Source organism: Phytophthora cinnamomi (assembly GCF_018691715.1).
Source record: "Phytophthora cinnamomi strain GKB4 chromosome Unknown Contig115, whole genome shotgun sequence".
NCBI classification, from domain to species: Eukaryota; Oomycota; class Peronosporomycetes; order Peronosporales; family Peronosporaceae; genus Phytophthora; species Phytophthora cinnamomi.
In genome coordinates, this window is record NW_027151048.1 from 1 (window position 1) to 26,057 (window position 26,057).

The 26,057-nt window shown below is 54.8% G+C and overlaps 1 protein-coding gene across 1 annotated transcript; it reads left to right on the forward strand.

The window, feature by feature from the left end:
• Window positions 1–20,572: 20,572 nt before the first annotated feature.
• On the forward strand, window positions 20,573–24,439 carry IUM83_19898 (uncharacterized protein; the record flags this gene model as incomplete). The annotated part of the gene is made up of 3 exons (XM_067944967.1): window positions 20,573–20,624; window positions 20,698–20,805; window positions 23,961–24,439. The coding sequence occupies 3 exons, from the start codon at window positions 20,573–20,575 to the stop codon at window positions 24,437–24,439; spliced, it is 639 nt and encodes a 212-aa protein (XP_067781670.1).
• Window positions 24,440–26,057: the final 1,618 nt, after the last annotated feature.

Here is a 26,057-nt window from a genome sequence, read left to right on the forward strand (position 1 = left end):
CGCGCCGGGACACCGCTTCCAGAACCGCGGTCACCGCGACGAGAGACCTCGCCAGTGCTGGACTGTGGCGTCGCCTGGTGGGGCCTCTAATCACTCGGCGCACTACTGTCGACGTCGGTGCAAGCTACAGCAAAACAAGTGCACGACTCGGAAAATGTGAAGTGTTCCAAGAAATCACTGAAGATCATCAAGTCCAAGGTGGATTTCAAGAAAAGACCTCACACCCGAGCTCAAGAACTCCTTGTTAAACTAGGCAGCCCGCCAACTACGACTGGTTGGTCCCAATCGGGCTGCCACAGTTAGCCGAGCCCGCAATTGAAGCCGAGTGCATCTTTGTATTTGTGGGCGAGTGAATGGACGAAGACTAAACAAGACAACGACATGAAAACGACGGAATTGGAAAGGAGAGGCGATTGCCCGGTGGAGGTGTATGGTGTGAAGAAGTCGATAACGAAGAGGTGGGAGATACCGCCGAAGACTGGCTGACAAGCGCAATACAAGACTCCCACGCCGACGACTCGTTCCAGAAGTGCGACTCTTAGCTGGAGAACGGATGGGATGGTGGTCGGCGCAGAAATTTGACAAGCGTGTAAGGATGTGACACTGGTGAACGGAGCCGTGAACGACTCACGCACGAGGATATTGCTGGACACCGCAAACGTCAGTGTCATCTCGGAGAAACTTGCCAAGCGACTGAAACTCCGCGAAGTAGTGGGGCATGGACGTTGCATGGATGCGTACAAGGGATCACCAAGGGCAAGATGATGACGACTCGCCGAGCGAAGGTGAAAGTCACCCCTTGGATGGGAGCGCGTTTATGTTTTTGAAGTGTGGATAATGGATCACTGCGCCGGGGTAGAAGTGGTGCTTGGCACCGATTTTATGATCCCGGCCGGTATCCGACTGGACCTCCTAAACGCAACGGCCAAGCTCCCCGACGAGGTAATGATCCCGCTGATCAAGGCTCAAAACATGATGGACGAGGCCGAAGGAAGCCACGTCGCGTACGATCCGACGAAACCAGTGCAAATACCGGGCCATGAATGGGACGAGTTCAAACTACAGCGGCGACAACCCGAGCCGACGACTCACGTGCCGTGGATCCGCCGAACTGAGACGTTCATCCCGACTGTCACCAGGTTCCACAAGGGACGTCCGGTCAGGATTCGACTTACCAACGCCACGGATAGGTTGGCGAGTTGTCCGGTACACTTCCCGGTGATAGTCTGGGTTCCGATTGGGTCGCTGCCGAAGACTGAAGGCTACGTGCGGCTAGATTCCGCAAAGTACAACGAGTGGCAGGTACTCGCATACGCTGCCGCACGAGACAAGACACTACTCAAGTGGAAGCTGAACTCTACCAACAATGGTTGGCCAAGCAGCTCCAGCGGTGGAACAAGTGCGTTACCCGACACCCAAAGGTATCTTGCAGCGACCGGACGAAGACTGGCCGAGAAACCACCCGTCAACAGTGAACGTGACAGTTGACGACTCGTCGGTGACGGATGACTCAGAATGGATAGCGGAAGAACATCACCGACGACTCGACGCCACTGCCGGCGACTCGACGGGGTGACGACGACTGACGATGAAGCCATGACTCCAGAAGCAGTTGGATCAGGATCTGGAGACTGCTGAGTCGACGGTGCGCCGCGACGAAGACCGAGGACTAGAGTGCAGTCCGAAGAGGCATCCACCGATGACTCAGACTGCATCCAGCCGAGAAGCCGGAGACATCTCAACGACACTCGACCAGACGTTCATAGCAGTAATGCGTGTACTGGTCACGGAAGGTACCGTCGACAGTAGCGACGAGACGGCGGAACACCCGGCAGCGGACATCGAACTGGAAGACTACGCGCATGAATTAGCGTTCCTCCCCGATTTATCGGAGCCGGAGCCGACTACACTCAACTACTCGGCGGCGAACGTCAAGAATCCCGAGTTGTCGGCAGACCAACAAGGGAGCCTGATCGAAGTACTCCGACGCCATGAAAGCATCATGATTGCAAGCCGGAATGCACTCCCACCGCCGGCATATGGCGTTGTCTGCGACATAGATGTGCAGGGGCATGCGCCGATCAAACAGCGGGCCCGACGGATCCCATTCAAGCATCTCAAGAAATTGTACGAACTCCTCAAAGGACTGCTCAAGGCAGGGCTCATCGCATTCTCGGACAGCCCATGGGCCTCGCCAATCGTCATTGTCCTCAAGAAGAATGGCCAAGACATCCGCCTCTGCATCGACTACAAGATGGTCAACGCGGTAACAGCAATCCTGGAGTACGCCATGCCGCTCGTCGACGACTTGCTCACGGACCTGGAGACTTACCTTTGGTTCTGCTCCCTCGACGCGGCCAGCGGATTCTGGGCCATCCTGATGACTCTACGTGCGCGCAAGATTTCGGCATTTGTGTGTCCTCTGGGGCATTTCGAGTGGCTACGAATGCCTTTCGGCCTCAAGAACGCGCCGATGATCTACCAACGGATGATAGATAACGCATTGTGGGGATTTGTGCAACCTAAGGGCGGCTGGAACGCCTTTGCAGCAAAAATGAAGGCCGCCGAAGACTCGGCAAAACACTGCCGGCGACTCGAGTCGTCGCCTCGCCTACCAGGCACTACAGCGACGACTCGAACCAAGTTTGCAGCTGCCCGCGATGACTCGAAGACAGCTGAACCCATTACTCGACTCATTAACAGCCCCGAAGCCGATATGTTTACGACCAACGAAGCCGACGAGTCGTCGCTGGTACCTGTGTTCGACCGGCGATCCTTCGTGGACGATATCTGTTTCGGTGGCGAAGACTTCGACAGTTGTTTGGCGACGCTGGATCGGCTCCTCAGTCGTTTTGAAGAGTGCCGGATCAGCGTCAGCTTTACCAAGAGTACTTTCGTGCAAGGACGCGTTGACTTTCTGTCCCATGAAGTGTCAAAAGACGGCATTCGGCCCGATCCGAAGAAGCTGGACGCGATCACTAAGCTGTCTTCCCACGAACGAAGAAGGGAATGCAGTCTTTCCTAGGTGCGCTGAATTATTACAACCGCTTCATCCAAGACTTCGCTGTCTACGGCGCGGCGCTGTACCAGCTGAAGGAAGACGATTTCGCGCCGGAGGGTGACCTCACAGTTGCCCGCCGGAGTTTCCAAGCTCTCCAAGACAAGGTTGCGGCAGCGCCGATACTCCGCCACTTCGACCGCACCAAGGACGTGCACATCATGCTGTTCGCAAACGAGTGGGCATTAAGCTCCACGCTGCTACAGCTGCATGATGACAAGTTGCACCCTGTTCGCTTCTGCGGACGTGTATTGAAGGAGGTCGAGATGAACTATCATGCGGCGGAGAAAGAGGTGCTAGCACTGTTGCAACTGCTGAAGGCTTGCTACACTCAGTTGGCGGGACGGACAATACGAGTTTACACTCGCTTCTCCACCTTGGAGTGGATTACCAAGTCAAAGTCACTCTTTGGGAGAGCTGTACACCTGCGGTATTGCTCTCCCGTGGCACCTGATCGTCCAACGAGTCAAGGAGAAGGACTGTGCCTTCACCCAGCTGCTCCAGTCGACGGTGACCAACTTCGTGGATCTCGATGACTCATTAGAACTGGTTGCCCCGCCGACTAAAGGCTCACCGACGACTCGCATGGACCCAAACTTGCTCTATGCACGCCTACCGACGACTCATACAGGCTTCGTGGTCTCTTTCGATGGGTCAGCGAAGACTGAGAAGTACGGTGGTTACGGCAGTTGCTCGTGGATCGTGTGGAGCCTTCCGGAGTGGAAAATAGTTATTGCAGCGAACGCTTACCTCGAGAAAACCACAGTCAATATCGCCGAGTACACCGGCATGAACAACGGCGTTCTCGCCGCGATCGAACACGTCGCCGAAGACTTAGCGATCGTGGGAGACTCGAGACTCGCGATCCAGCAATCCCTAGGGGTGATAGCTTGCCGGAAGGAATCACTGATGGTACAGCTGAATCATCACAAGGAGATCACAGCACGGTTGCGGTCAGTCAAATACCTGCACGTGGTACGCGAATACAATGCTGCCGCGGACTCGGTGGCAACAGAAGCCTTGGAGTCAAAAGTTTCCAAGGTCATTCTGAGTGAAACCCGGAAAGCAGAGTTGGCCGGACTTAATCGGATACAAGAAGTGATCTACGAGTCGCCGCCGCAAGGATCAGAAGCACAAAACCTGGTTCCAGGAGGCTCTCTTCAAACTCTGAGCGGCGTCTCGACCGTGAAACGCAAGACATTTGCTGATTTCGTACGTCCAGAACCTGGAATGCTACTGGCGATGACTCGGGCGCAGACCAAGAGCAAGAAAAAACATGTCCGATTCACACACGATAAGGCGAAGTCACCGCCGAAGACTCGACCTAACCGGAAACCTCCTGAAATTCAACCCCCGGAAACGACCCAAGCTCCACCAGCAGCTCCTAACGCACAAGACATTGATCCTGTGGAAGTCCAAGAAGAAAGACGACGACGAATAGCTGCCGCTCAGGACGAAGAATTGCGATGGGCTAACCTGAAGACCCTGTTACGCGGAGATGTGGAGAAACTTGGATACCGAGCCGCCAGAGATGCATGGAAAATCGCAGATAAGTTCGTATTGTCGGAAGACAATTTGCTACACTACATGGGAACGAGTCGTCGGCGTGAAGCTGAGTCGCAAGAGGAGATCTCGTTGCGTCTGGTGGTACCCACCACGATGATTCAAGAAGTGCTCCAGAATTGCCATGACTCGCTGGAAGGCGGCCATCAGGGTGTGGTGAGAACCTACCAGCGAGTCAAGCGAGATTACTACTGGTTGGGACTCTACACCGACGTGGAGAAGCACGTGAGATCGTGCCCCGATTGCAGCACCAGCAAGAGCCGCCCCCAACTGAAGGGATACTCTCCTGGCAACGTGCTGGCGGAACGACCTTTCCAGTTAGTGTCTATGGATTTGGTGATACCACTGCCGAAGACTCGGAGGGGCAACACAGCCCTGCTACTCTTCCAATGTTCCTTTACGGGTTTCATCATTGCGAAAGCCATGGCGGATACGAGCGCACTCAAGGTGGCACAAGCATTCGAAGAATGCATATACCGACGATTCGGCGCGCCATCACTTATCCGTCATGACCGCGACCCACGGTTCATGAGCGAAGTGTTCCAAGCGTTTGCAGAAATGATGCAGTCAAGGTCCCGAGCAACGCTGAGTTACCGGCCGCAAGCCAACGGACAGCAGGAACGGTCAGTCAAGACTGTAATGCAATCCGTCAAGGTATACGCCGAAGACCCGCTCCAACAAGACTGGGACGAGATCGTGGAGAGCTTAGTCTTCGCCATCAACAACTCACAAGACACGACTCGGAAGGAAACAACATTCTACTTGGTGCACGGGTGGGATGCCCAGTCAACGCTGAAAGCCATGTCATCCTCGCTCCGACACGGCACGCCAAAGCAGTCAGACGCACTGGCGTGGCGCCGCGAAGTCAACAGACAACAGCAGATTGCTATGGAAATGGCCAAGGAATACCAAGCCACCAGAAGACTCGCAGAGCCCGGGAACACAACGCCAAACTCAGCCGGAAAGAGAAGACAATACTGGCGAAGACTCGGAATCACGAGTCGTCGGCGGCGGCACAAGACCAACCGTCTACGGGACAAGACACCCCCGTCCCAAATCACCTGTCGCTCAAACCAAGTACGCATGTGCCACCGACGACTCGCGAGTCGTCGGCGGGTGCCCCGCACCAACCGTTTGTGGGACAGGGGGGACATGTCTCTCGGGACGGGGTGGGTCCACCGAAGACTGGCGGAAATGAGCCGATTGCAGGCCAAAAATCAATGCTACCGGTCCCGTTCGATGTCGGCAGCAGGGTCTGGTTGTACATGGAGAGAGTCAAGCCCGGCCTTACCAAGAAACTGGCACACCGGTGGCATGGACCCTTCCGGATAAAAAAGAAGATCGAAGACTACGCCTTCGAACTCGAGTTACCGGACCGCAGTGGATACCGATATTACCCAGTCGTCCATATATCCCGACTAAAGCTGGTTGATGAGTTTGGAGATCGACCGAAGACTCGCCTCGCGCCCGGACTCGTCGACGACACGCGACTAGACTTTGACGAAGAACTGCTCCCTGAAGATAGTTGGGAGCCAGACCACGTGGCAGGAGAGTATGAAGTTGAAGCCATCCTCGACGACCGTGTGCCGTTGTCCACGGGAACTGAAAGAGCAGTGCGCGAGTTTAGAGTAAAATGGGTCGGCTACGATGAACCAACGTGGGAGCCAGCCGCTAACCTTTCTTGTGGAGGGCTCCTCTACGATTACCTACGGCGAAAACGAAGTGAACAGCGCCTGCAGATGGTTCAAGTCGCCGACGAAGACTAGGTGGCTATGAGTCACCGCCATGACGACCTGTACTTGGGGCAACGCAGCCCAAGACCACAGACGAAAACAGCTACTGCAGTACTACCTTTTTGCATTTGAAAATTAAACGCTACCAAGACGGACAGCCAAACTCAACGGCAACTCAGAAGCGGAATTGGAAACGAAAACCAAATGGATAGAAGACGCTGCCGACGACTCGCTTGAACCCGACTTCAACTCAATCAGGATCGGAGGCAACGGCTGCCCGAGCCAAGACACCAAGCAAGCTCGAGTCATCGGAACCACCAGCAGCATCCAGAACTGGTCCTCCCAGAACTGACGCAGCATTCGGCGAAGACTCAGACGCAGCAGGAACGCGACCACCACCAAACTCGGCCACCCATTCTGAGCTCAATTCACCCGGCTGCAGCGACGAACTTGGAACAACTCGACGACCAACATCGACGCGCGAAAAACCAGCCGGGACAAAGAGCGGAGCCGACGGGTTGCATGGGACGAACGTGGTGTTGTAGGGGTGCTGCTCCGGCACATCGATCCAGCCGTTCCGCCAAGGCTCCGCAGCATCCAGGGCAGCGACCTCGCTCAACCAGTCGGCAGTCTTGGGCTCCCAAGGCAAGTACTCCAGAGAATACCCAGGCATGGTCGGCTCAAGCATGAACTCGGGCTTCACCTCCGAGAAACCAGGATCCTGGCTGCTGCCCCACTTCCAGATGTAGGGGACCACCTTGGCGCGGAGACGGTCACTGCGTTTGTTGCGCTCGACCACGTACCTCGACCAGGCGGCTTTCAAAGTATCCAAGTCCTTCCTCGTCCGAGTCTTCCGCGCGGCAGTCCAGTCCATCATGTCCAAGTCAGCGGCAACTGCGGAGAACGTAGTCTCCACTGCCTTCGGAAGGATCCAGTGATCACGTTCCCAAAGCGAGAAGCCAAGGTCGACGTTGTCCGAGTCGCCGCTCCCACGAAAATTGCTCCAGTACCCCATCACTCGAGTCATCGGCGAAGCCCGCTGGGATACCTTGGAGTCGGGATCAAACTCTGAAGTGTCAAAAAGACACGCTTGAGACGGGAGTCGCCGGCGATGCTTCTGCCACGGATGATCAGGGTTTTTGTAATCCGCGAATGCCGCGATGCCTTCAGGACTGGAAATAATTCGGAGATCCCGGGGCACCGGTGCAGGCAACCGAGCATTTAGCATCTGGGTCCAGCACTTGAGAGCCCCAGGACGCGTAAAAGGCGGCTCGATGTACGGCACAGCCCACTTAGCCACTTGCTTGGAAAATCGGACGAGGGGTAACTGACTCCGCGCCGGCGACGGCACCATCGGATGACGCCGGGGGCTGGAATCTGACCCAGGGGTGGACGACGAAGTGGCGACGACTCGGCTGCTTCCGTAAGACGCAGACTGGCGTGGAACGGAAGAACGACGGGTTGTCGATGGTGACTCGTGTGAGTCTTCGGGGAGACAGGAGGTGTTTTCTTAGGCTCCACACCAGCACCTGAGATAGCTCCCGACGACTCGTAACCTGGGAGCTCCAAGAGAGAAGAGGATTGAGGGACGCCCACCGATAACTCAATCACTGATCCAACGACCAAATTCTCCGCCTCCGAACCAGTGTCCGGAAACCACTCGAGAGAAGCGCCAGAATCAACGTGAACTTGCTCGGAAGGAGGAGAAATAGTGCTCGACGAAACAGCATCTTCATCCGATGACTCCACCACACGAGACGGCTTGCGGGAAGGAACAACGGGTGAGCTGTCCGACGAAGACTTGGCAGCGGCCCCGGAGAAGGCGGCACGAGCGGGCGGACCAGTAGATCGCTGAGAACGAGCCCATCGCCCCTGGGGTTTCCGCCTCGACTTGCCCTTGGACGACGAAGCCCTGGAAGCACTCGGGGCTTGCACTGCCAACGCGAGCGGAGACTCTGCGGCCGCAGGAACACTTCCGGAAGACTCGACAACCTCCACCTCCAATTCCAAGCGCTCATCATCTTGAGAAGGAGCCCGAGAACCACCAGGAGCTGTCACCGAAGACTCACGGCTACCACCTCGACGGGAAGAAGACGTACGAGAGCCACGGACAGCGGAAGCTGAGTCTTCGGCGGGGCGGCGAGGTCTCTTGCCCGGGCGACTGGCGGACGGACTGCGACGGAGTGACGAGGAACGAACCCGCTTTTGCGACGCCGGACGAGAAACAGAGCTTGACCGACGACGAACATGATGAGAACCAGCTTCCCTTTGCGAGGAACGCTTGCGTGAGCAACCAATCTGCGCAGCGCGCACAGCCCGGTCCGCTTCGATATCGGCAGCACGAGTTCCCGGCGTTGTCTTGTTCGCCTCAGCCGACCGCTCCTCCGACGACAACTCAACATGAGAGTCCGATTCCAGGAAAGCAGCACGGGCCAAGTCAACGGCAATGGCATCCTCGGTTCGAGACGGATCCGCATTGGCCAGCATGTCCTTGAGGACCCGCCGAGTCTCGTGGCTAATGTCCAGCAGGTCCCAGTTCAACTCGCCAGTCGACAAACCTGTAAAGCATGAGTCATCGGCAGAATCAGAACACAAGCCAGCACATCCAGCAACACAACGACCAGTACGAACCTTCTGAGATCAGCACGAGGACGTCTGGATCCATGTCTTCAAACTTGACATGCGCCCGAAGAGTCCTGTTGGCGCGCGTGAGCCGCTTCACCTGCTCTTGAAGGTCTTCATTTCGGCGCTGGAGGCGAGTCGACGACGAGTCATCGCCGGCATCCAAGCGAGCCAGAAGATCGTGAAGACGCTTGCTTTGTGCAGTCAACGACGCCACAGCAGCCTTGAACACCGTCTGCTCGCGAGTGAGCTAGAGAGCCATACGCTTGCACTCGTCGTCAGCAACTCTAACGCGGTTCTCCAAGCGGGCGGCCGTCTCGGTGTGCGCATCCACGGCTCCACGAAGACCCTCCATCTCCTGGAGGTAGTGAGCCTCCAGGACCCGCAGACGCTTGACCTCTTTCTTGGAGTGCTCGAGTTCCGCGCGCGCTTGCTTGAGGAACACCATGGTGTTCTCGTGCTTGAACGACTCCTTCATCGCCGAGTTTTCGGCGGCAGCACGCGCAGCTTCAGCGGAGTGCAACTGACCTCGCATCACGGCCAAATCCAGATTGACGTCATCGTGGACCCCCATGTTGGGCTGAGCCGCCGCCACCACGTCTTCCAGCGAGCGAGCAGCAGCCAAGCGAGAGCCCACGTGGCGGTCCCCACGAATATTGGGACCCTGGTGCAGAGTGACATTGAGACGACCGATGAGATCCAACCGAGGACCCAACACCGCGATCACGCGCTCCGACGCCTCAGCACTGGCTTCCATGACGATTTGCTCAAGGGCCTCACGCGACACCGTGATCAGCGAGTCGTCGGTGGTGGAACGACTGGCATCAGCGCTCAAAGTAGAGCACCGAGCAGCTAGCTCCGACGACTGGATCGAAACTGAGTCGCCGGTAGCACTACCAACAGGCACATCAACCAGGGAAGTATCCTGAATGACAAGAAACGAAGGCAATAACTGTGAAGGTAAGCGAGAGCAGCTCAAGATCAAGGTGCCAGTCAACGAGACGTACCGAAGGAACAGCCGGAGAGGTAGCCAGAGACGCGGACGACTCAGCGGAAGCGTCCAGCGAAGCTTGGCTCGGCGCATCGCCAACAGCGAGTGAGCCCAACTCCGGAGATGACAAGACAACCTGGGAAGCAGACGCACAAAGCCGCCAGGCATCAGCATCCCACGTGAAGCTAACAAGAAAGCGTGAAGACGACAGGAAACTCACCGTGGCCGAACTGGCCGTCGACTCAGCAGCGCTCTCATCCTCAGACACCGCCGACTGCGAGGGAGCAGGAGCAGCAGGCGAACTACCAGCACCAAGCGAGCTTCCTCGACCTGGCGAAGACTGACCGAGATACGAAGATCCGGGTTAGGAGTGAAGACGGCAAGAGAACAAGAAGAAGACGGCTTACCTGGAGCGAAGACCGAGATACACCGAGAGCCCTGAGGGCCGAGTTCACGGCGGACTGGGCAGCGCGCGAAGAACCAACCATGGCACAGGAGCACCCCGACGCTCACCAGCACGCGGCTCGAGTCGCGGTGGGGGCAGTTGTGGTATCGGGAAATGAAGCCAAAGCCAAAACCCAAAGGCGGGACGAGGGGCGAAGAAGACTCGAGGCGCCGGCGTTAACTGGCAAGTCACAACCCATCGCCAGTCATTGGACTAAACTCCCTGATCGCTGATTGGCCTAAATAGGCCGGTGACGATGACTCGTCGACGGTCCCAAGTCAAGAGCGGGCGGTTGCAGCTCGTTAAGTGCGGGGCGAACCTACTGGCAAGATCCGAACCTATGAGTCGTCGGCGCCTGTCCCGAGTCGTCGGTGGCGTTTCAGCGGCCGTTTGAGTCGTCGGCAACGCCGCCACGTCGCAGAGAAAGCGCCGAAGAGTCGTGAGTTACAACTGGCGGTCCAAAAACGGACGCGTTTATACTTGATATTTGTATTGATCGATAGGAAACTTAAGAGAAGACCAGATAAGCCTTCGGGCAACAATAACAGAACAGCTTATCCTCCCAACCACGCAAGGGCGACACCAGTGCCTGCAGTGAACGACCTGCAGCTCAAGGTAAACCTGGTAGGTAGGATTATGACTGTCGGTGGGCACATCTACTAGTGTAGCGTGTGTTCATCCCTAGCAGGGCCAAGAGTTAGTGGCCGGTGTATTGGTAGCGACGAGTCGTCGCCAGGAACTGGAGGAGTGAGAGCGCACTCCATTTATTTCTTCCCGCCGGAGTATAGCTCCGGCACCCTCGTATCACGCCGTAAAAGGCCGGGACCCTTCCTTCTGAGGGCCTGCGACGTATATTTTGTGTGCGAGAGCGTGCTAGCCTTTGCTCGTGGCTAGTGACGCTGACTCTTCCGTCGGTCGACTAGCGGAAGTTCGGTACACAGGGGAAACATCAACCCGGTGCAAGGGAAAGTTCCTGGGCCTTCCGGTTCTAACCCTAACAAGCCCATTGAGTCTTCGGTGACTCGGTGGGTGTTGTTGGTAGGGAAAGTGTGCCATATATAATTTAGCGCGTGTTCCTACACGACAGTGCATTGTAACGGGGTTACACGTACAAGTGGCTGCAAGCCACTTGTGAATTTAACAGATAGGATATCTGTTAAAAGTTTTAGATACTTCCTCACCTTGGTGTAAGCCACACCAATGGATACATTGAAGTGGGCCACCACAATGAGTGGTCCACACCTACCCAAAGATCCTATTGGTAGAAAGCAGCATCTTTCTACCAATCAGAGACATGCATATTAGCGGGGCTCTGACAGCCAGCCGCTGTCGACCCCTTTCATAGATGATAAACAGATTTTAGCAGATTTAGGAGGAAGGTCAATTTACAAACAATACAGTTCTCATTTTACCTTAAACTAGCTACTTGGAGTCTTGTCTAAGTTAAATTATATTTGTGTATTCAAATATAATTAACCTAAGTAATTACTAGGTACTTACGCTTCCTCATACACGTAGCGAGACGTGTAAGCTAAAGTTAGTGAGTCAAGTTAGACCCACTACAGGCAGGCTAAACTCCATACAAATGTGCCGAGGCCGCAACCGCCCCAGTAACGAGGACGGGAGGTCCAGAACCAATGGACCTCTCGAACGCAACAACTGCTGGTTACCAGCAGCAGGGAGGCAACGTGCGATGCTTCCGTTGCGGAAGGATCGGTCACTTTGCACGGGAGTGCACAGCTCCCATGCCCCCTGGAGGTGGCCGTCGTGGCGATGCTAGGCATCGCCGCGGGCCAACAAAAAATGCGAACATCCAGTAGGCGCGGGGCGCCCTACTGGTAATGCAGTCGCGCGTGCCGACATCGGGCACGCGACACTGAGGACTGCAGCCCCCAGTGAGACCAGCTCTCACTGCAAGAAACAAGATGACAGGCCGAACCTAGTCATCTTGAAGGTTTACTCGAAGAGAGCGAGTGACTCTCTTCGACCTTTGGTAGATTCAGGCGCGTCGAACAACTTTGTTCGACTACGAAGCCTGCCGAGACTTGACTTCGAGGAGGTAGATACACCTCGAAGTCTTCTGGAGGTACGACTGGCAACAGGTGCCATCGTAAAGACCGAGAAGCGCGTCGTGAACGTGCGCTTCTCGTACTAACAACGAGTGTTTGTCGAACACTTTATCGTCCTGGACCTGGACGATAAGTTCGACGTGGTAATGGGAATGCCGTGGCTTGCACGGCATGATCCGGTGATAGACTGGAAGAAGCGCACGCTCGTGCGCTTCGGCCGCGACAGCGGAACAGAGAGCGATGGCCCTGTTACCGCAGCGCACGCACCAGCAGGTGCACGCGGCTCGCCAGCCGAGACAGCGCTTAATGCTGCTGTCCCGGAGTACCCAGGAAGCACGCGAGGGCGCACACAAGTGAAACCAACGTCAGCAATGCTGTCGACGTCAGAAGAAAATGATGTGCTGGTTGCGGGAACCAACACCCACGTTCAAGCGTGTAAGGGACAGTCCCTGACCCGAAGTGGTCAGGTCGACAACGACGCGTCGGCTCCGGGAGCCGACGCACCTTCGGTCATGAGGGGCTCCGCCAATGAATGGCGTCGAGGTGACGAAGGCGTGTCAACTCCGGGAGTTGACGCTGCAAACAGTGCGGACGGTTGCAAACGTACCGCACTGACGCAATTTGCATGCTGTCGTGCAGCCGGGATGCACGACGAAGCGCCATGCGATCAAGCCGGGCTTGATATCGCGCGCCCGCAGACAGGGTCTGCCGGTGAAGGGACACACTACCGTGCAGCCGGGCTGCACGAAGGAAATGCGGTCAAGCTGGGCTTGATACCGCGCGGCCGTGGACCAGAAGAACAACTGTGCGGAGCCGGGATCCGCACAACAAGAAGACGGCACACGCGGAGAACGCTGCGCAAGTCTCGGTCCGGGACCGAGACGCATCAAGAGCAGTCTGCTGGGCAGACTGAGGCGGTGACGCCGGATGTCGAGACGCTAAGCGTCTTGACGCGCACCGATACTGGATTCCAGTATCGTGAGATGGAACTCGCTAGTCCTCCGACGATGGCGTCGGAGTTGACTTCGCTTCCAACTGTGAGCTGGAAGCGCTTCACGCGCGACTTGCACGATGGACGCATCGAGCAAGTGTGCGTTCTTTCGGACAGCGAAAGAACGGAGAGCGAGAGCGAAGAGCGGAGGCAGCTCTTCATGGGGAGTACCACTGAGAGTGAAGACACTCTCAGTACGAAGACGAAGCGGAGAGCGCTTCGAGGAACAAGGCTGGGACTCGCTGAAGTCGAGTCGCTATTACGAATTGTTGAGGGAGTACAAAGACGTACTCCCGGAAGAGATTCCTGCGGAGCTTCCGCAGGATAAGTGCATTCAGCACGAGATTGATCTCGTGCCGGGCACGAAGTATTGTGTCACGCGGCAGTGGCCACTGCCGCGAGATCAAGTGGAGGCGATCAACGACTTCTTTGAAAGTCGTCGCAAAGTTGAACAAGTGCGGGAATCGAAGTCCCCGCACAGTGCTCCGACGTTCTGTGTCAAAAAGCCACAGGGCGGATGGCGCATCGTTCATGCCTGCAACAAGATGAACGATGCGACGGTACCGGCCCAGACGCCGATACCACGAAACGATGTTATTATCGATTCGATGGCCGGGAGCACCGTTTACAGTGCTCTCGACTTACGAGATGGATTCTATCAGATCCTAATGCGTGAGAGCGATATCCCTCTCACGGCAGTGAGCACGCCAAGCGGCATGCTCTGGGAATGGCTAGTAATACCACAGGGGCTTAAGAACGCCCCTGCGACTTTCAACAGGTGCGTGACGCACTTGTTGCGCTCGGTGCGCGACTTCGCACCGAGCTACTTCGATGATGTGTTCATCCACAGCCGGGCTGTGGACGGGAAGACCGACGTAGAGATGCACAGGGTGCATCTCCGGAAGCTACTTGAGCTTATGCGAAAGCATAAGCTCCACGCGAACCTGAAGAAGTGTATCTTCGGGGCGAGCGAGATACCCGTCCTCGGGTTTCTCGTAGAGAAAAATGACGTTCGCCCTGACCCGGAAAAGTTCAGAGTGATTAATGAATAGCCAACGCCTTCAAGTGTCAAGGAACTGAGACAGTTCCTTGGCTTGGCCACGAACTTGTGCAAGTACGTGGAGGATTACGCGGGCAAGATTCGCCCGCTGTCACAGCTTCTTAAGAAGAAAGTTGTGGAATTGGACAACTGACTGTCAAGAGGCATTCGACGCAGTCAAGCGGGGCTTGCCTGAGGCGCCGATCTTGACAGTGGCAGACCAAGATCACCCATTCCACATAGTGTGCGACGCATCCGACTTCGCAATCGGACGTGCGTTGATGCAGCATGATCACGAGGGCCGTGATCGCGTCGTCTACTACCAATGGCGTCAGCTGAAGCCAGCTGAGCGCAACTATCCGGTGCATGACAAGGAACTCCTTGCCATGAAACATGCACTCGCAAAGTTCCGAGTGTATTTGCTTGGAAGTAGACCGTTTGTGGTCTACACCGACCTTGCATCACTGCGCACTCCAGTGAAGTCGCCACATATATCACAAAGAATGGCGAGATGGCTCTCATTCTTTGCGGAATATAACTTCCGGGTCGAATACAAACCCGGAAGATTGAATGTAGTGGCCGACGCGTTATCACGTCGGCCGGACTACGCGGAAGCTGCTGACGTCAATGCCATTGACGTCATGCGATCAAGCAAACCCACATCGTCCCTGTTGGATGATGTGAAGGCCGCGTACGCGCACGACGCGGACGCGAAACGCTTGCTGGCCTATGGCACAGCGCCTTCTGACAAGGCTCGTCAGAAGCTGCCCAAACACCTTCGTGCGCGTGCACACCGATATCGGGTGCACGACGGACTGCTTCTTTATAATGCAGTCGACGACAACGCGGTCCGCGTTGTCGTGCCGAATGACCATGACCTGCGACTCAGGATCATGTACGAATATCATGATGCCCCGACAGCGGGACATCTCGGACGTGAGAAGACATACGTCCTTCTCACGCGCGACTTCTACTGGCACCACCAGTATAAGTGGGTGCGCAAGTACATCCGTGCTTGCGAGGTATGCCAACGCGTAAAGCCTGCGCCATTCGCGCAGGCTCCGTTACAATCACTACCGACTCCGTCGGAGTGTTGGAAGTCCATGTCTTTGGACTTCATCTTTGGTCTTCCCCCGGACAGCGGAGGGAATACCGGTGTTGTGGTCTTCGTCGACCGCTTCAGCAAGATGGTACATCTTGCTGCGGTGCCGGCAGAAGTGACCGCGAAGCAGACGGCCCGTCTGTTCGTCGACATGGTGTTCAAACACCATGGCATGCCGTCCGACATCGTGTCGGACAGAGACCCGCGCTTCACAGCGCACCTGTGGCAAGAAGTGTTTACACTTCTTGGGAGCCAACTTTCAATGTCGACTGCGGACCATCCGCAGACGGACGGTCAAACCGAGCGTGTGAATCGCGTGCTCGTCGATATGTTGAAGAGCTACGCTCACTCGTTCCACTACTGGAGCGAGTGCTTATCGATGGCAGAATTCGCCATCAACAACTCGGTAGATGCCTCGACCGGGCATACACCGTTTTATGTGAATGCCATGCGGCATCCACGTCTAACGAGTTTACTCGGAGTGATGGCTCCCACTTTAAGTGGGGGAGGATCTACGACTGCAATACAGCAGCCACAGAAAACCGCTGACACTTGCACAGTGTCAGCTGCAACAACGAACAAACTACATGAGTCTGCGCAGGGCGCAGACTCCTCCACCAACAAGGGCAAAGACCACGGGTCTGCGCAGGGCGCAGACACCGCGAAGAACCACGCAGAGGCCGGGCCTCTAGCGGAGAGCGAGCTGAATGACTTCAGCTCGGATGCAATCAATTTCATCACCAAAAGACAAGCCGTAATTCGGTTTGTCCAAGACACAATAGCAGCTTCTGTTGATCAACAGAAGCTGAACGCAGACAATGTGGGCAGAGGCAACACAAATGAATTTAAAGTTGGTTCATTAGTTTTGTTAGCTGCACAAAACCTGCCTAAACATGCAGTTTCGGATTTCGGAGCAAGCTTGCTTGCTCCCCGCTTCATCGGGCCGTTCACGGTGTTGGCACGGCACGGCAACGCATACACGCTAGACATACCGTCTATCATGCGCCTCCATCCGACCTTTTACGTCGGACGGCTGAAGCCATACCTGCAGCACAAGCCATCTAGCTCGGCTGACCCGAAGCCTCGGCAGGAGCCGAGGCAAAAGCGGAGGACTTGGCCTCGGCAACGAGCAACCTCTCCTCCAGCGCGCGGACGCGCTGGAGCAACCCCTTCATCTGGGTCCCCAGCTCGACCTGGATATTCGAGGCGGTCTGCGAGACCGCCGCGACTTGGGCCTTCCGGTTCGCCAGCTCCTGTTTCAGGGCGGCGCACTCAGCGCCCTGCAGACGCTCCACGGCGGTCACCCGGTCGTGGAGAGGCGCATACTGATCAGCCCGAGGCTGATCATACCCGGGGCGTGTTCCCACCCCCGCCACCGCCGATCCGTGACGCCCGCGGCTCAACCCGCTGGATTGTTGAGCGGATTGTTGACCATAGTATCCCGAAAACGAACCCTCAAGGGGATCGTTTTCGTATTCGTTGGAGAGAATTTCCTCCCCATCAAGATACATGGGAGCCGCGGAACGGCTTGCTGGAGGACGTTCCGGAAATGGTGAAGGCGTACGAAGCGCAGTACGCGCTGGCGCAGTGGAAGTAATAGGAGCGCTGCGATCATCGCCAGCGCCCGAACCCTCACGTGCTAAGAACTTAGCACGGAGCTCTTTGAGACTTTCGGGCGCACGGAACGACGTGTACCCGTTCAGGTCGCGGTCGCCCATGCGGACCGCGCCTGGGAAGCACTTCGTGCACTGAAAGCCCTCGGGAACAGCGCACGGCGCATTCGCCTCCTCCGCAGCAACGTGGCGTTGCTCCAACTTTCCACGCTTCGAGTTCGTCTCGAAGCGATCACGCGCTTGCTTAATCCGATCACGGTAAGCACTCGGCCTCTTGTTGAAGTTTTCAACAAAGGCGTTCCAACTTTGACAAAGTGCCTGCCATTCGGGCACTTTGCTGCGAGAAGATGTCTTCTTGCTTTGAAACCATCGTAGCTCATGAAAGAGTCCGATGTAGTAATCGCGCCTTTGATGCGTTTCCGCATGAAAGTGCAGCTCGGCAGCCACAGCGTCATCTTTGATGGCGCTGCATACGTACAGCGGCACCTCATTCGGAGGTACCGAGTTCCCAAACCGGTCCGCGATCTCGGACGCGGACGGCATCCACGGATCGCGCGCTGCAGGCGCAGCGCGCGGAGTACTGAGAGCCCCAGCGGAAGCGAGTGGGGTATCGCTCTCAGTACGCGAACGCTTCGAACTCGAAGCGTCCGATTCGTCCCCTTCACGCGGGCGAATGTTTTTGGCATGAGGGTCGAGCAATTCGCTCGACACTGAGTCCTTGCGCTTTGAGGGCGAGCCCTCCTCGCCCTCCATATCTTCATCGTCGTCGTCGAAGTCGACGACGTCGCCACACTTCGCCTTCTGGCGTTCGAAGTAGTCGTCGATGGAGAGATGACTCCCCACCGACTTCGGAGTCTTCTTCTGAGGCGCGCTCATCGTTGAATGAGCGCGGATTTCTTCTCCAAACGAGGAGAATTTACGAATGGTCAATTCCGAAGATTGACGTGCGGAGACCCCGCGCGTCTAACCTTAAGGGGGATGGTGTAACGGGGTTACACGTACAAGTGGCTGCAAGCCACTTGTGAATTTAACAGATAGGATATCTGTTAAAAGTTTTAGATACTTCCTCACCTTGGTGTAAGCCACACCAATGGATACATTGAAGTGGGCCACCACAATGAGTGGTCCACACCTACCCAAAGATCCTATTGGTAGAAAGCAGCATCTTTCTACCAATCAGAGACATGCATATTAGCGGGGCTCTGACAGCCAGCCGCTGTCGACCCCTTTCATAGATGATAAACAGATTTTAGCAGATTTAGGAGGAAGGTCAATTTACAAACAATACAGTTCTCATTTTACCTTAAACTAGCTACTTGGAGTCTTGTCTAAGTTAAATTATATTTGTGTATTCAAATATAATTAACCTAAGTAATTACTAGGTACTTACGCTTCCTCATACACGCTGCGCAACGTGTAAGCTAAAGTAGTGAGTCAAGTTAGACCCACTACATGCATGTTCAAACCACTGACGGATGTATGTCAAGGCCTCAGCAGCCTTCCCATTTTTTAGAAGGTGGTGAAGTGAGTAAGTGCGGCTTGCTTGTGGATCGTGATCTGGCTTCTAATCACGAATCGTGAAACAGCCGAAGCTAATCCGTTTGCCACCAGTGCGAGACTTGCGCTGAAGGCCCAGCTGGATGTCATCTTTTTTCATGATCAGAACTTCGTTTATGCGACACATACCGTAGAAGCAAAGCGAACCCACGGCAGAAAACCACACCCGCATTGTCGTGTTGAACATGGTTTCGTCCTGCAAAACCACCATCAGTCGGGACAGCATCGGCAGAGACATCGGAGACGCACGCTTGGGAGTCCTTTCACGCTACTTCGCTTTACTTAGGCCTGCCAAAATCTGGGTAATGGCAGCGGACCGTGCCGGGTTTCCACGAGGGACTTCTTGCCCATCTGCCGCCTTCTCCAACAACCAACGGTCGTGTGGATGGCCACCTACAAGCATCTCAGGTCTGGTGTAATGTCAAGTTTCTCGGCGGCCACCGGCAGAAGTCGGTTGTGGCAAGAAGGTTAATGTACACAACGATAACCCCTGGAAGCTCAACAAAGCGCTTTTAAAGGGGTTGGGGTATCCCTCTTTCTTGCAGAATTCGCCAAAGCGGCGCAAACTCCTGGCGTAATCGGCCCTTGTGTGAGCGTTAAACGTCTATTATGAATGGTATTTGTACGTTTCTATACGATATGCACATTTACTATGCTTAATATATAGTGTGGGCGCGATGGATGTATTCATGTAGAGTATTGTATGCGATGCATGTCCCGAACAAAGATAATGGATTACTTGTGGTGACCTTTAGAAATGTATAACCCAGGATTCGTGTAGGTGATCGGTCCTTAGAATAACCAATTATAGAACCTGTACAAACTATCACAATGCGACGATCCATCTCGGCGTTCAGATTTCGCACCCGCTCCCTATAAATTCTGCGGAACTGGATGGAAAACGCAAGACCAATGCCAAAGTGCAACGCTGATGAAGCGCTGGCTGGTGCTAGGAAGAACAAGCGCAAGAGGCGGTGTGCCGGCGGCGAAGTGGCCTTCTGGTAGTGACAGGGTTTGGCGGGGTACTAGAGTTGAGGCAGGTGTAGCTCAGATTGTGCAAAGAAGGATGGACCTCAAGACCCCCACTAGGAGGCCGATGCCTGGATTCCCCCTACCGCTGCATTCGTCTTGGAGGCGATCCACGTGGAGTTGAAAACGACGACTATCTACTCTGCGGGGACGCCGTGCTGCATTTCATTCACGCTAACGGCGCGTATCTTTAGGTGATACAGTGTTTTGCCTCAATAGCGCAGTCGTACTTTGTATACAATTTCTCAAGTAAATGGGGTGACAGAGGTTTTACTAGTCGACTACGAGTGGGAGTAGGTCGCAATGATGCCGCGCAAGCGCTCAACTTCAGGCGCTGCAGCCTCTAAGTCGACCGCACCCGACTCGCCGTGAGCTCTCTTCCAGCGAATCCCGTAGCGAGATTGCACGTGGCGTAGCCAAGACCAGGTAAAGCTTGGTCCGACCGACCAAGGTGATCTTGGCGCGCAATGACATGAGTGTGACGCTTTTTGTTTTGACGTTTTCCCCTATGTCCTCGGTTGTGGTAATTTGATTGGCGGAACCATACTGTCGATGGCGTGATTGGCTGAATCTTGCTGTTCGTGAAAAACAGGGTGATTATATATAGTCTGCGAGGTTATTAGATGTGATGGCTGCGCTATTGAGGCAAAACACTGTATCTGGTCGGGTAGTGTCTGCTAATGATCTGTGTATTTTATTGGATTAAGCTGTAGTTGTACGGAATAATTCCAATGTCTCTTTCAAACCAACAGCAGGATCGATGGGTGCAATCGCGAAGTCGGGGAATGCTACCGACGCTGTCATTGTGGAAGGTAAACTGTGGCTGGAAAAGATGGATGTGGTGCTGCATGAGCTGAAGCTATCGTTGGGCATTGCAACTTGCAGGTGGACCGGAGCAGGGCGTGCTAAAGACCAAGCAGTCGACGATAGTGAAGGTGGTGCCTCCGGTCGTGGACGTGGTCGTGGCCGTAACCCCGGTCCTTCTGGACTGGGGTGAGTGCTCGAGCTGAAAATGAGCGTCGGATGCAGCCTTCTACACCACGAACCCCAACCGCCTCGACTTCTTCAACACGTGTATATCGGCGAGTTCGTGGCGTTTCCCCCTCAAGAGAGCCCTGGGTGAGCAAGAAAATTTACCGACCTGCTAGTACGGCATATATCGTTGGCAGAGTCTGTTGCTCCGCCAAGAGAGCCAAGGGCAACATTCAGATTCTGTGGCTCGACACTGAATTTCAAAGCAGCATTGAAACCATCAGAGTCGGCGCCATTCAGCATGGAATTGATAACTACTGATCGCTGACAAAGGAAAAAGCCAATCAAGACTGGCAAGTACTACTCGACTGTGATGAATCTGAACAAAATCAAATCGATGATGAACACGAACTTCAAGAAGCAGAAGTGTATGAAGCTTACGATCCTGTCGGCCTATTTCCTACGACTCTGCAAGAAGTAGAAGCGATTCGTAACATGCGCTTCGAGCCTAACCATACCTTGTATACACCGCGAGACCTTTATGAGATGGGTCAGCGCTGTCATACCTTCGGCCGGAGTATCGTCACATTTGAGCACTCCATAAGCCCCAGCTTTTTTTTAGTACGTCCCGCGGAACTTCTGGCAGCAGGTGCTGCATGAGACGAACGCGTACGCTGACCTTCATCACGTCAAAATCTCAAAACCATTCGCGATGAACGAATTGATGTCTTTCCTGGGCATTTTGTTACTCATGGCCTTAAACGACAGAGGGGAGTACGCAACCTACGGTGCCCAGCCTGAAGACGCAATTTTCGGTGGATCAACAACTTCATCAGATGGTGTTATGTCGCTCAACCGGTTAAAACTACTGCGGCGATGCCTATGCTTCAACCCGCCTTCTACGAATCTTGCTCAACATACCACCGCCCGAATTAGACCGCTTCTGAACTTGTTGAAGATTACCGGCGACAAATACGTCGTGGTAGGGAGAGACGTTGCATTAGACGAAGCGAGCGTGGCTTGCCACTCGCACCAGAGCCGTCACATGATCGTGCTCAACCCGACTAAACCTACCCGCAAATACCATTTCAGGCTCTACATGATATGCTGCTCCTCACGTAGGTTTGCGCTCAATTACAAGCTGCACGGCTATCGCAACGACAGTGCAGATCGTTTGCGGGGAGTCATCGGCGTCGTGGAGGTGCAGGCGCTGAGCCAGGAGCTGGAAGAAGTGTCAAAAATCCGCTAACACGTTCTTGAAGTGGTGCAGCCTATGTTTGGGTCCAATCGAGTGGCAAACATGGACAACAACTATGCATCTGTGCAACTACTGCAGGGGCAACGCCTGAAAGGACTGTATGGACGCGGTACCACTCGCATCAACAGCAAACACTTTCCCGGTCACACCATGCTTGACAAAGACGATAAGTGTAAACGTGGCGAGAGCGTCAGGCAGAGTCCCGAGAACATGCAGTGGTAGCGGGGTCCTGATGTGATGGCAATATTGTGCATATGGTGTCCAATGCGGATGCCTCCACGATGGCAGCGGTTAGACAAACAGTCGGAAGCCTGGCCCTAGAATTTCTAGCGCCTACATGCATCAATGAGTACACCCGCAACATGCAAGGGGTGGCCAGATTGGACTAAATAAGAGGAAGGTCCTCCATTGCTAATGGACATAGCTACAAGCGGTTGCATAATAAACTCGCTGTCGCTCTGGTCGATGTAGCTCGATCGAATGCACTCCTGATTAGGTGCTTGGTCACGCCAGAATCCACCGTGCGCGACCCGCACAGAATGTTTACGACGAATCTAGTAGGCGAACTTATCGGTGGGCCAAATTCGAGTACTTAGGTGCTACCACTGGGTCCATGAACTGCGTCACAGCAGTAGCGAGAGCATCGAGCCCACAAGTGTCGACATCGTCGCTGAAGAATAACAAGCTGCGTTGAGTCCACGAGCGTCACCGTCAGTGCGGAAGCGGCGGCTACTACCGCAGTGTCGACGAGAGCTTCGACGTTTTCACCATGCTTTAGCCCGTATATTCGGTAGCTATGACACGACTACTATCACGAACATAATTTGAAGCAGCATCGTGAGCGACGGTGTCTGCGAAATACTGTCAACAAGAAGCTGTATTTGCTACGTTAGTACTAGCGTCGATATATGTAAAGCAACTGTGATCCTGATCTCTAACTGCATGGGACATCAAGCTTATTGATAAGTTATACTTGATACAGAAAGGTTGCATGCATGGTGCTCGATAACTTGGCCAAACTAGAGAACTTACCACAGCTAATCGAACATTAGACATGACACATAGTTCTCGTGACGATACCAGTTTTGCATCTTCTTCAAACAAAACGTTGTTCGCAAATACTATTGTAGCCTGACATATCGGTGATTTCGATGATATAGCTGCATTTGTTACATCCCCTGCTATCAGGAGTACTTTGTGTAGGTGGGGGTAATTTCGCATAGACTGTAGGATACGATCCTCACCAACTTCGCAAAACTCCGCCCGTAGTTCAATTCCAATGCACGCTCGGACGTTGGTTGTAAGCACTACCTGTTCTAACATGTTATCAACTCCCGCGCCTACGTCGAGGAATAAATCGTTGACGTCCAATTGGAATCAATGTCTCCGTTAGGTAAAAACCTCCAACTGGGATCACTTCACCAGCATTGCCATGCATTCGACCGGCCTACTGTCGTACTGCACCCGCCCTTACGTCGCCAAAAATAGTAGTCATGGTTCGAACCGTTTCCGGCTGGGACAGCGGTTCTGATGCGAAACGTAGTGCAGCCTTCTCTTGCGATAACGTAGTCCTAGGGATCCCTCGTGATGTAAAATGTCTCGAACTTGGAGGGGATGCTACCGATGGCGATGTGGCTGGTGAACTCGCAGGTGGCACCAAAGTGCTTGACCTTGACGGAGACGTAGTTCTCCGGTTTGATGTCACTACTTCTGCTATTGACGTCACCGCTCTTGGATGGCTTGCCAACGGTACTTCATGGGAGCATGGTGATGGTGATGCAGCTGGTGGTGGGTGACGCACTCGCAGGAGACGGCAGTGACGCCGCTGTCACGCTCGATGTAGCTCCCCCAACAGTCGCTTGCTGCGACACGGAGGTTGGGCTCGGTAGCGTGTGTGTGCTCGCTGGTGCATGTCCAGCTTCTGGAGGCGACGATATTGGCATTCATGCCGCCGTTCGTGGCGGTGACGTAGCTCGTGGACTCGTTGGTGGAGGCGACGTGGGTGATCTCGATGGAGACGCTGCTCTCGGACCCGACACAGCTCCTGCTCTAGCTGTTAGCGGCGGGACTGGACTTGGTGTCACTGACGGCGACACTCGGGAGCGCGATGTAGGTGCTCCAGCTGGTGGTGGCGGTGCTGCCGTTGCTGGCCTCGGTGGAAACGCACTTGTTGTGGCCGACACAATTACTGCCGCTGCTGCTAGCGGCGTCACTGGACTTGGAATCTCCGACGCAGCTCTTGGGCTCGGCAACGGTGCCACTGGTAGAATCAGTGTTGCTGCCGTCGGTGGCAGGGCTGGTGTTGCCCTCACGTTTGGCGATGATGTAGATCGAGACACAACTGTTGTTGGTGGCGAAGTAAAGCGGTCAGTGGTGGCGGCGCTGCCACCCTTGTAGTCGTCGCGGATGTCGCAGTCGTTGTCCTTGCTAGGTCGACCGGAATGTTGCGAGATCCCAGCCAATTCTAGGCCACGACCCGTCAGTCAGAAACCCAAACCCTACCACGTACCGGCCCCATGGCATCTCAACCATGGATATTTGTTGACCCAAGTCTGGGCTTTGTACAGAATGCAAGTTGGACTGGCTTGATCAGGAAACTGGGCTCTGTGGACGTCAAGATGCAGCAACCTCGGACCACAGGTCTCAGATTTGAATTCAGTCTGGGGCTGAGGTCTGGGATTCATTCTAGAGGCCACATGTCTGGGGTTTCAGTCCTTGAATCTGGCCCTGGGTAGATATCTGTGCTTCGGCCTTCTGAATCTGTGCCTTGGAGTCACTTGGTTGCTTAAGTCTCAGATCCCAGACCTCAGATCTAAATGTTTGGGGTGCCTAGGATCCTGAGACCTCGAACGTCTGAGCCCTTGGGATGTGGAGCTTAGTCTGGGGTTTGTCTGTGCACCAGACCCAGCAACGAACGCGTGAACTGGTATTGGCTCTGAGATGATCAGTCTGGGGCCTGGGAAGAGAGCCTGGCGTTCGGTGTCCGATTTCATCTCGGCTCTGGGGTGCCACAGCTGGGATATGAAATCACGACCTGAATTTTGCCCCAGCTCAGATTCTGAGCCTGGGAGTCTCAGAACTTGAGCCAAAGCTGAGAGTCGGCAATTGTGAACAGAGTTTGGGAGCTGGGATTGGAGTCTGAGTGACGGTGTTATCTCAGAATCGGAAGTAAGGAGTCTGAGATGCGGAAGGAAAACTGCGCGGAAGTGATCGGTGACCCGAGTATTAGGTGGGAGCTGGTCTGAGATTTGGCGTTATCCCAGACTCTGAGACTTGGCGTCTGGGATGCTGAGATATGGCCCAGGTCTGGGTTATGATGGCGGAGTCTCGGAAGCTGGGCTAAGACTGGATGAAAGCCAGCGACTGCCCCCGTGCCCAGAACGCGTTTGAGAGTCTGAGGTGTGGCTCCCAGACTTAGGATGAGACTTCGCAGTCTGGGATATGAAGTGGCTACATGGTGCTAGCTGTAGGGACGGTCTGGGATCTGCGGTAGTTGGTCATTGAAGTTGGCGGGTGCCTTTTCGAGGGTCGCTCCGTTGAGACTTTTCGGTGCCTGGTGTCTGGCACACAAGATTCGGCCCGACCAGTCGCCTTTGGATATGAGGCAATCGGAGGCCTGGATCTTGGCGACATCGGATTACACCTGATTTGTACCCAGAGTAATCAGTGCAATCAAGTGATGACAGACCAATTCCGGCCAATCCAGGCCACAAGTTCCTGGCGTAATCGGAATGCTCGTGATTTGCACCCAAGAATCTGATCTTGGGTCAAAATTACGATACTGATTTCATATCCCAGCTGTGGCACCCCAGAGCCGAGATGAAATCGGACACCGAACGCCAGGCTCTCTTCCCAGGCCCCAGACTGATCATCTCAGAACCAATACCAGTTCACGCGTTCGTTGCTGGGTCTGGTGCACAGACAAACCCCAGACTAAGCTCCACATCCCAAGGGCTCAGACGTTCGAGGTCTCAGGATCCTAGGCACCCCAAACATTTAGATCTGAGGTCTGGGA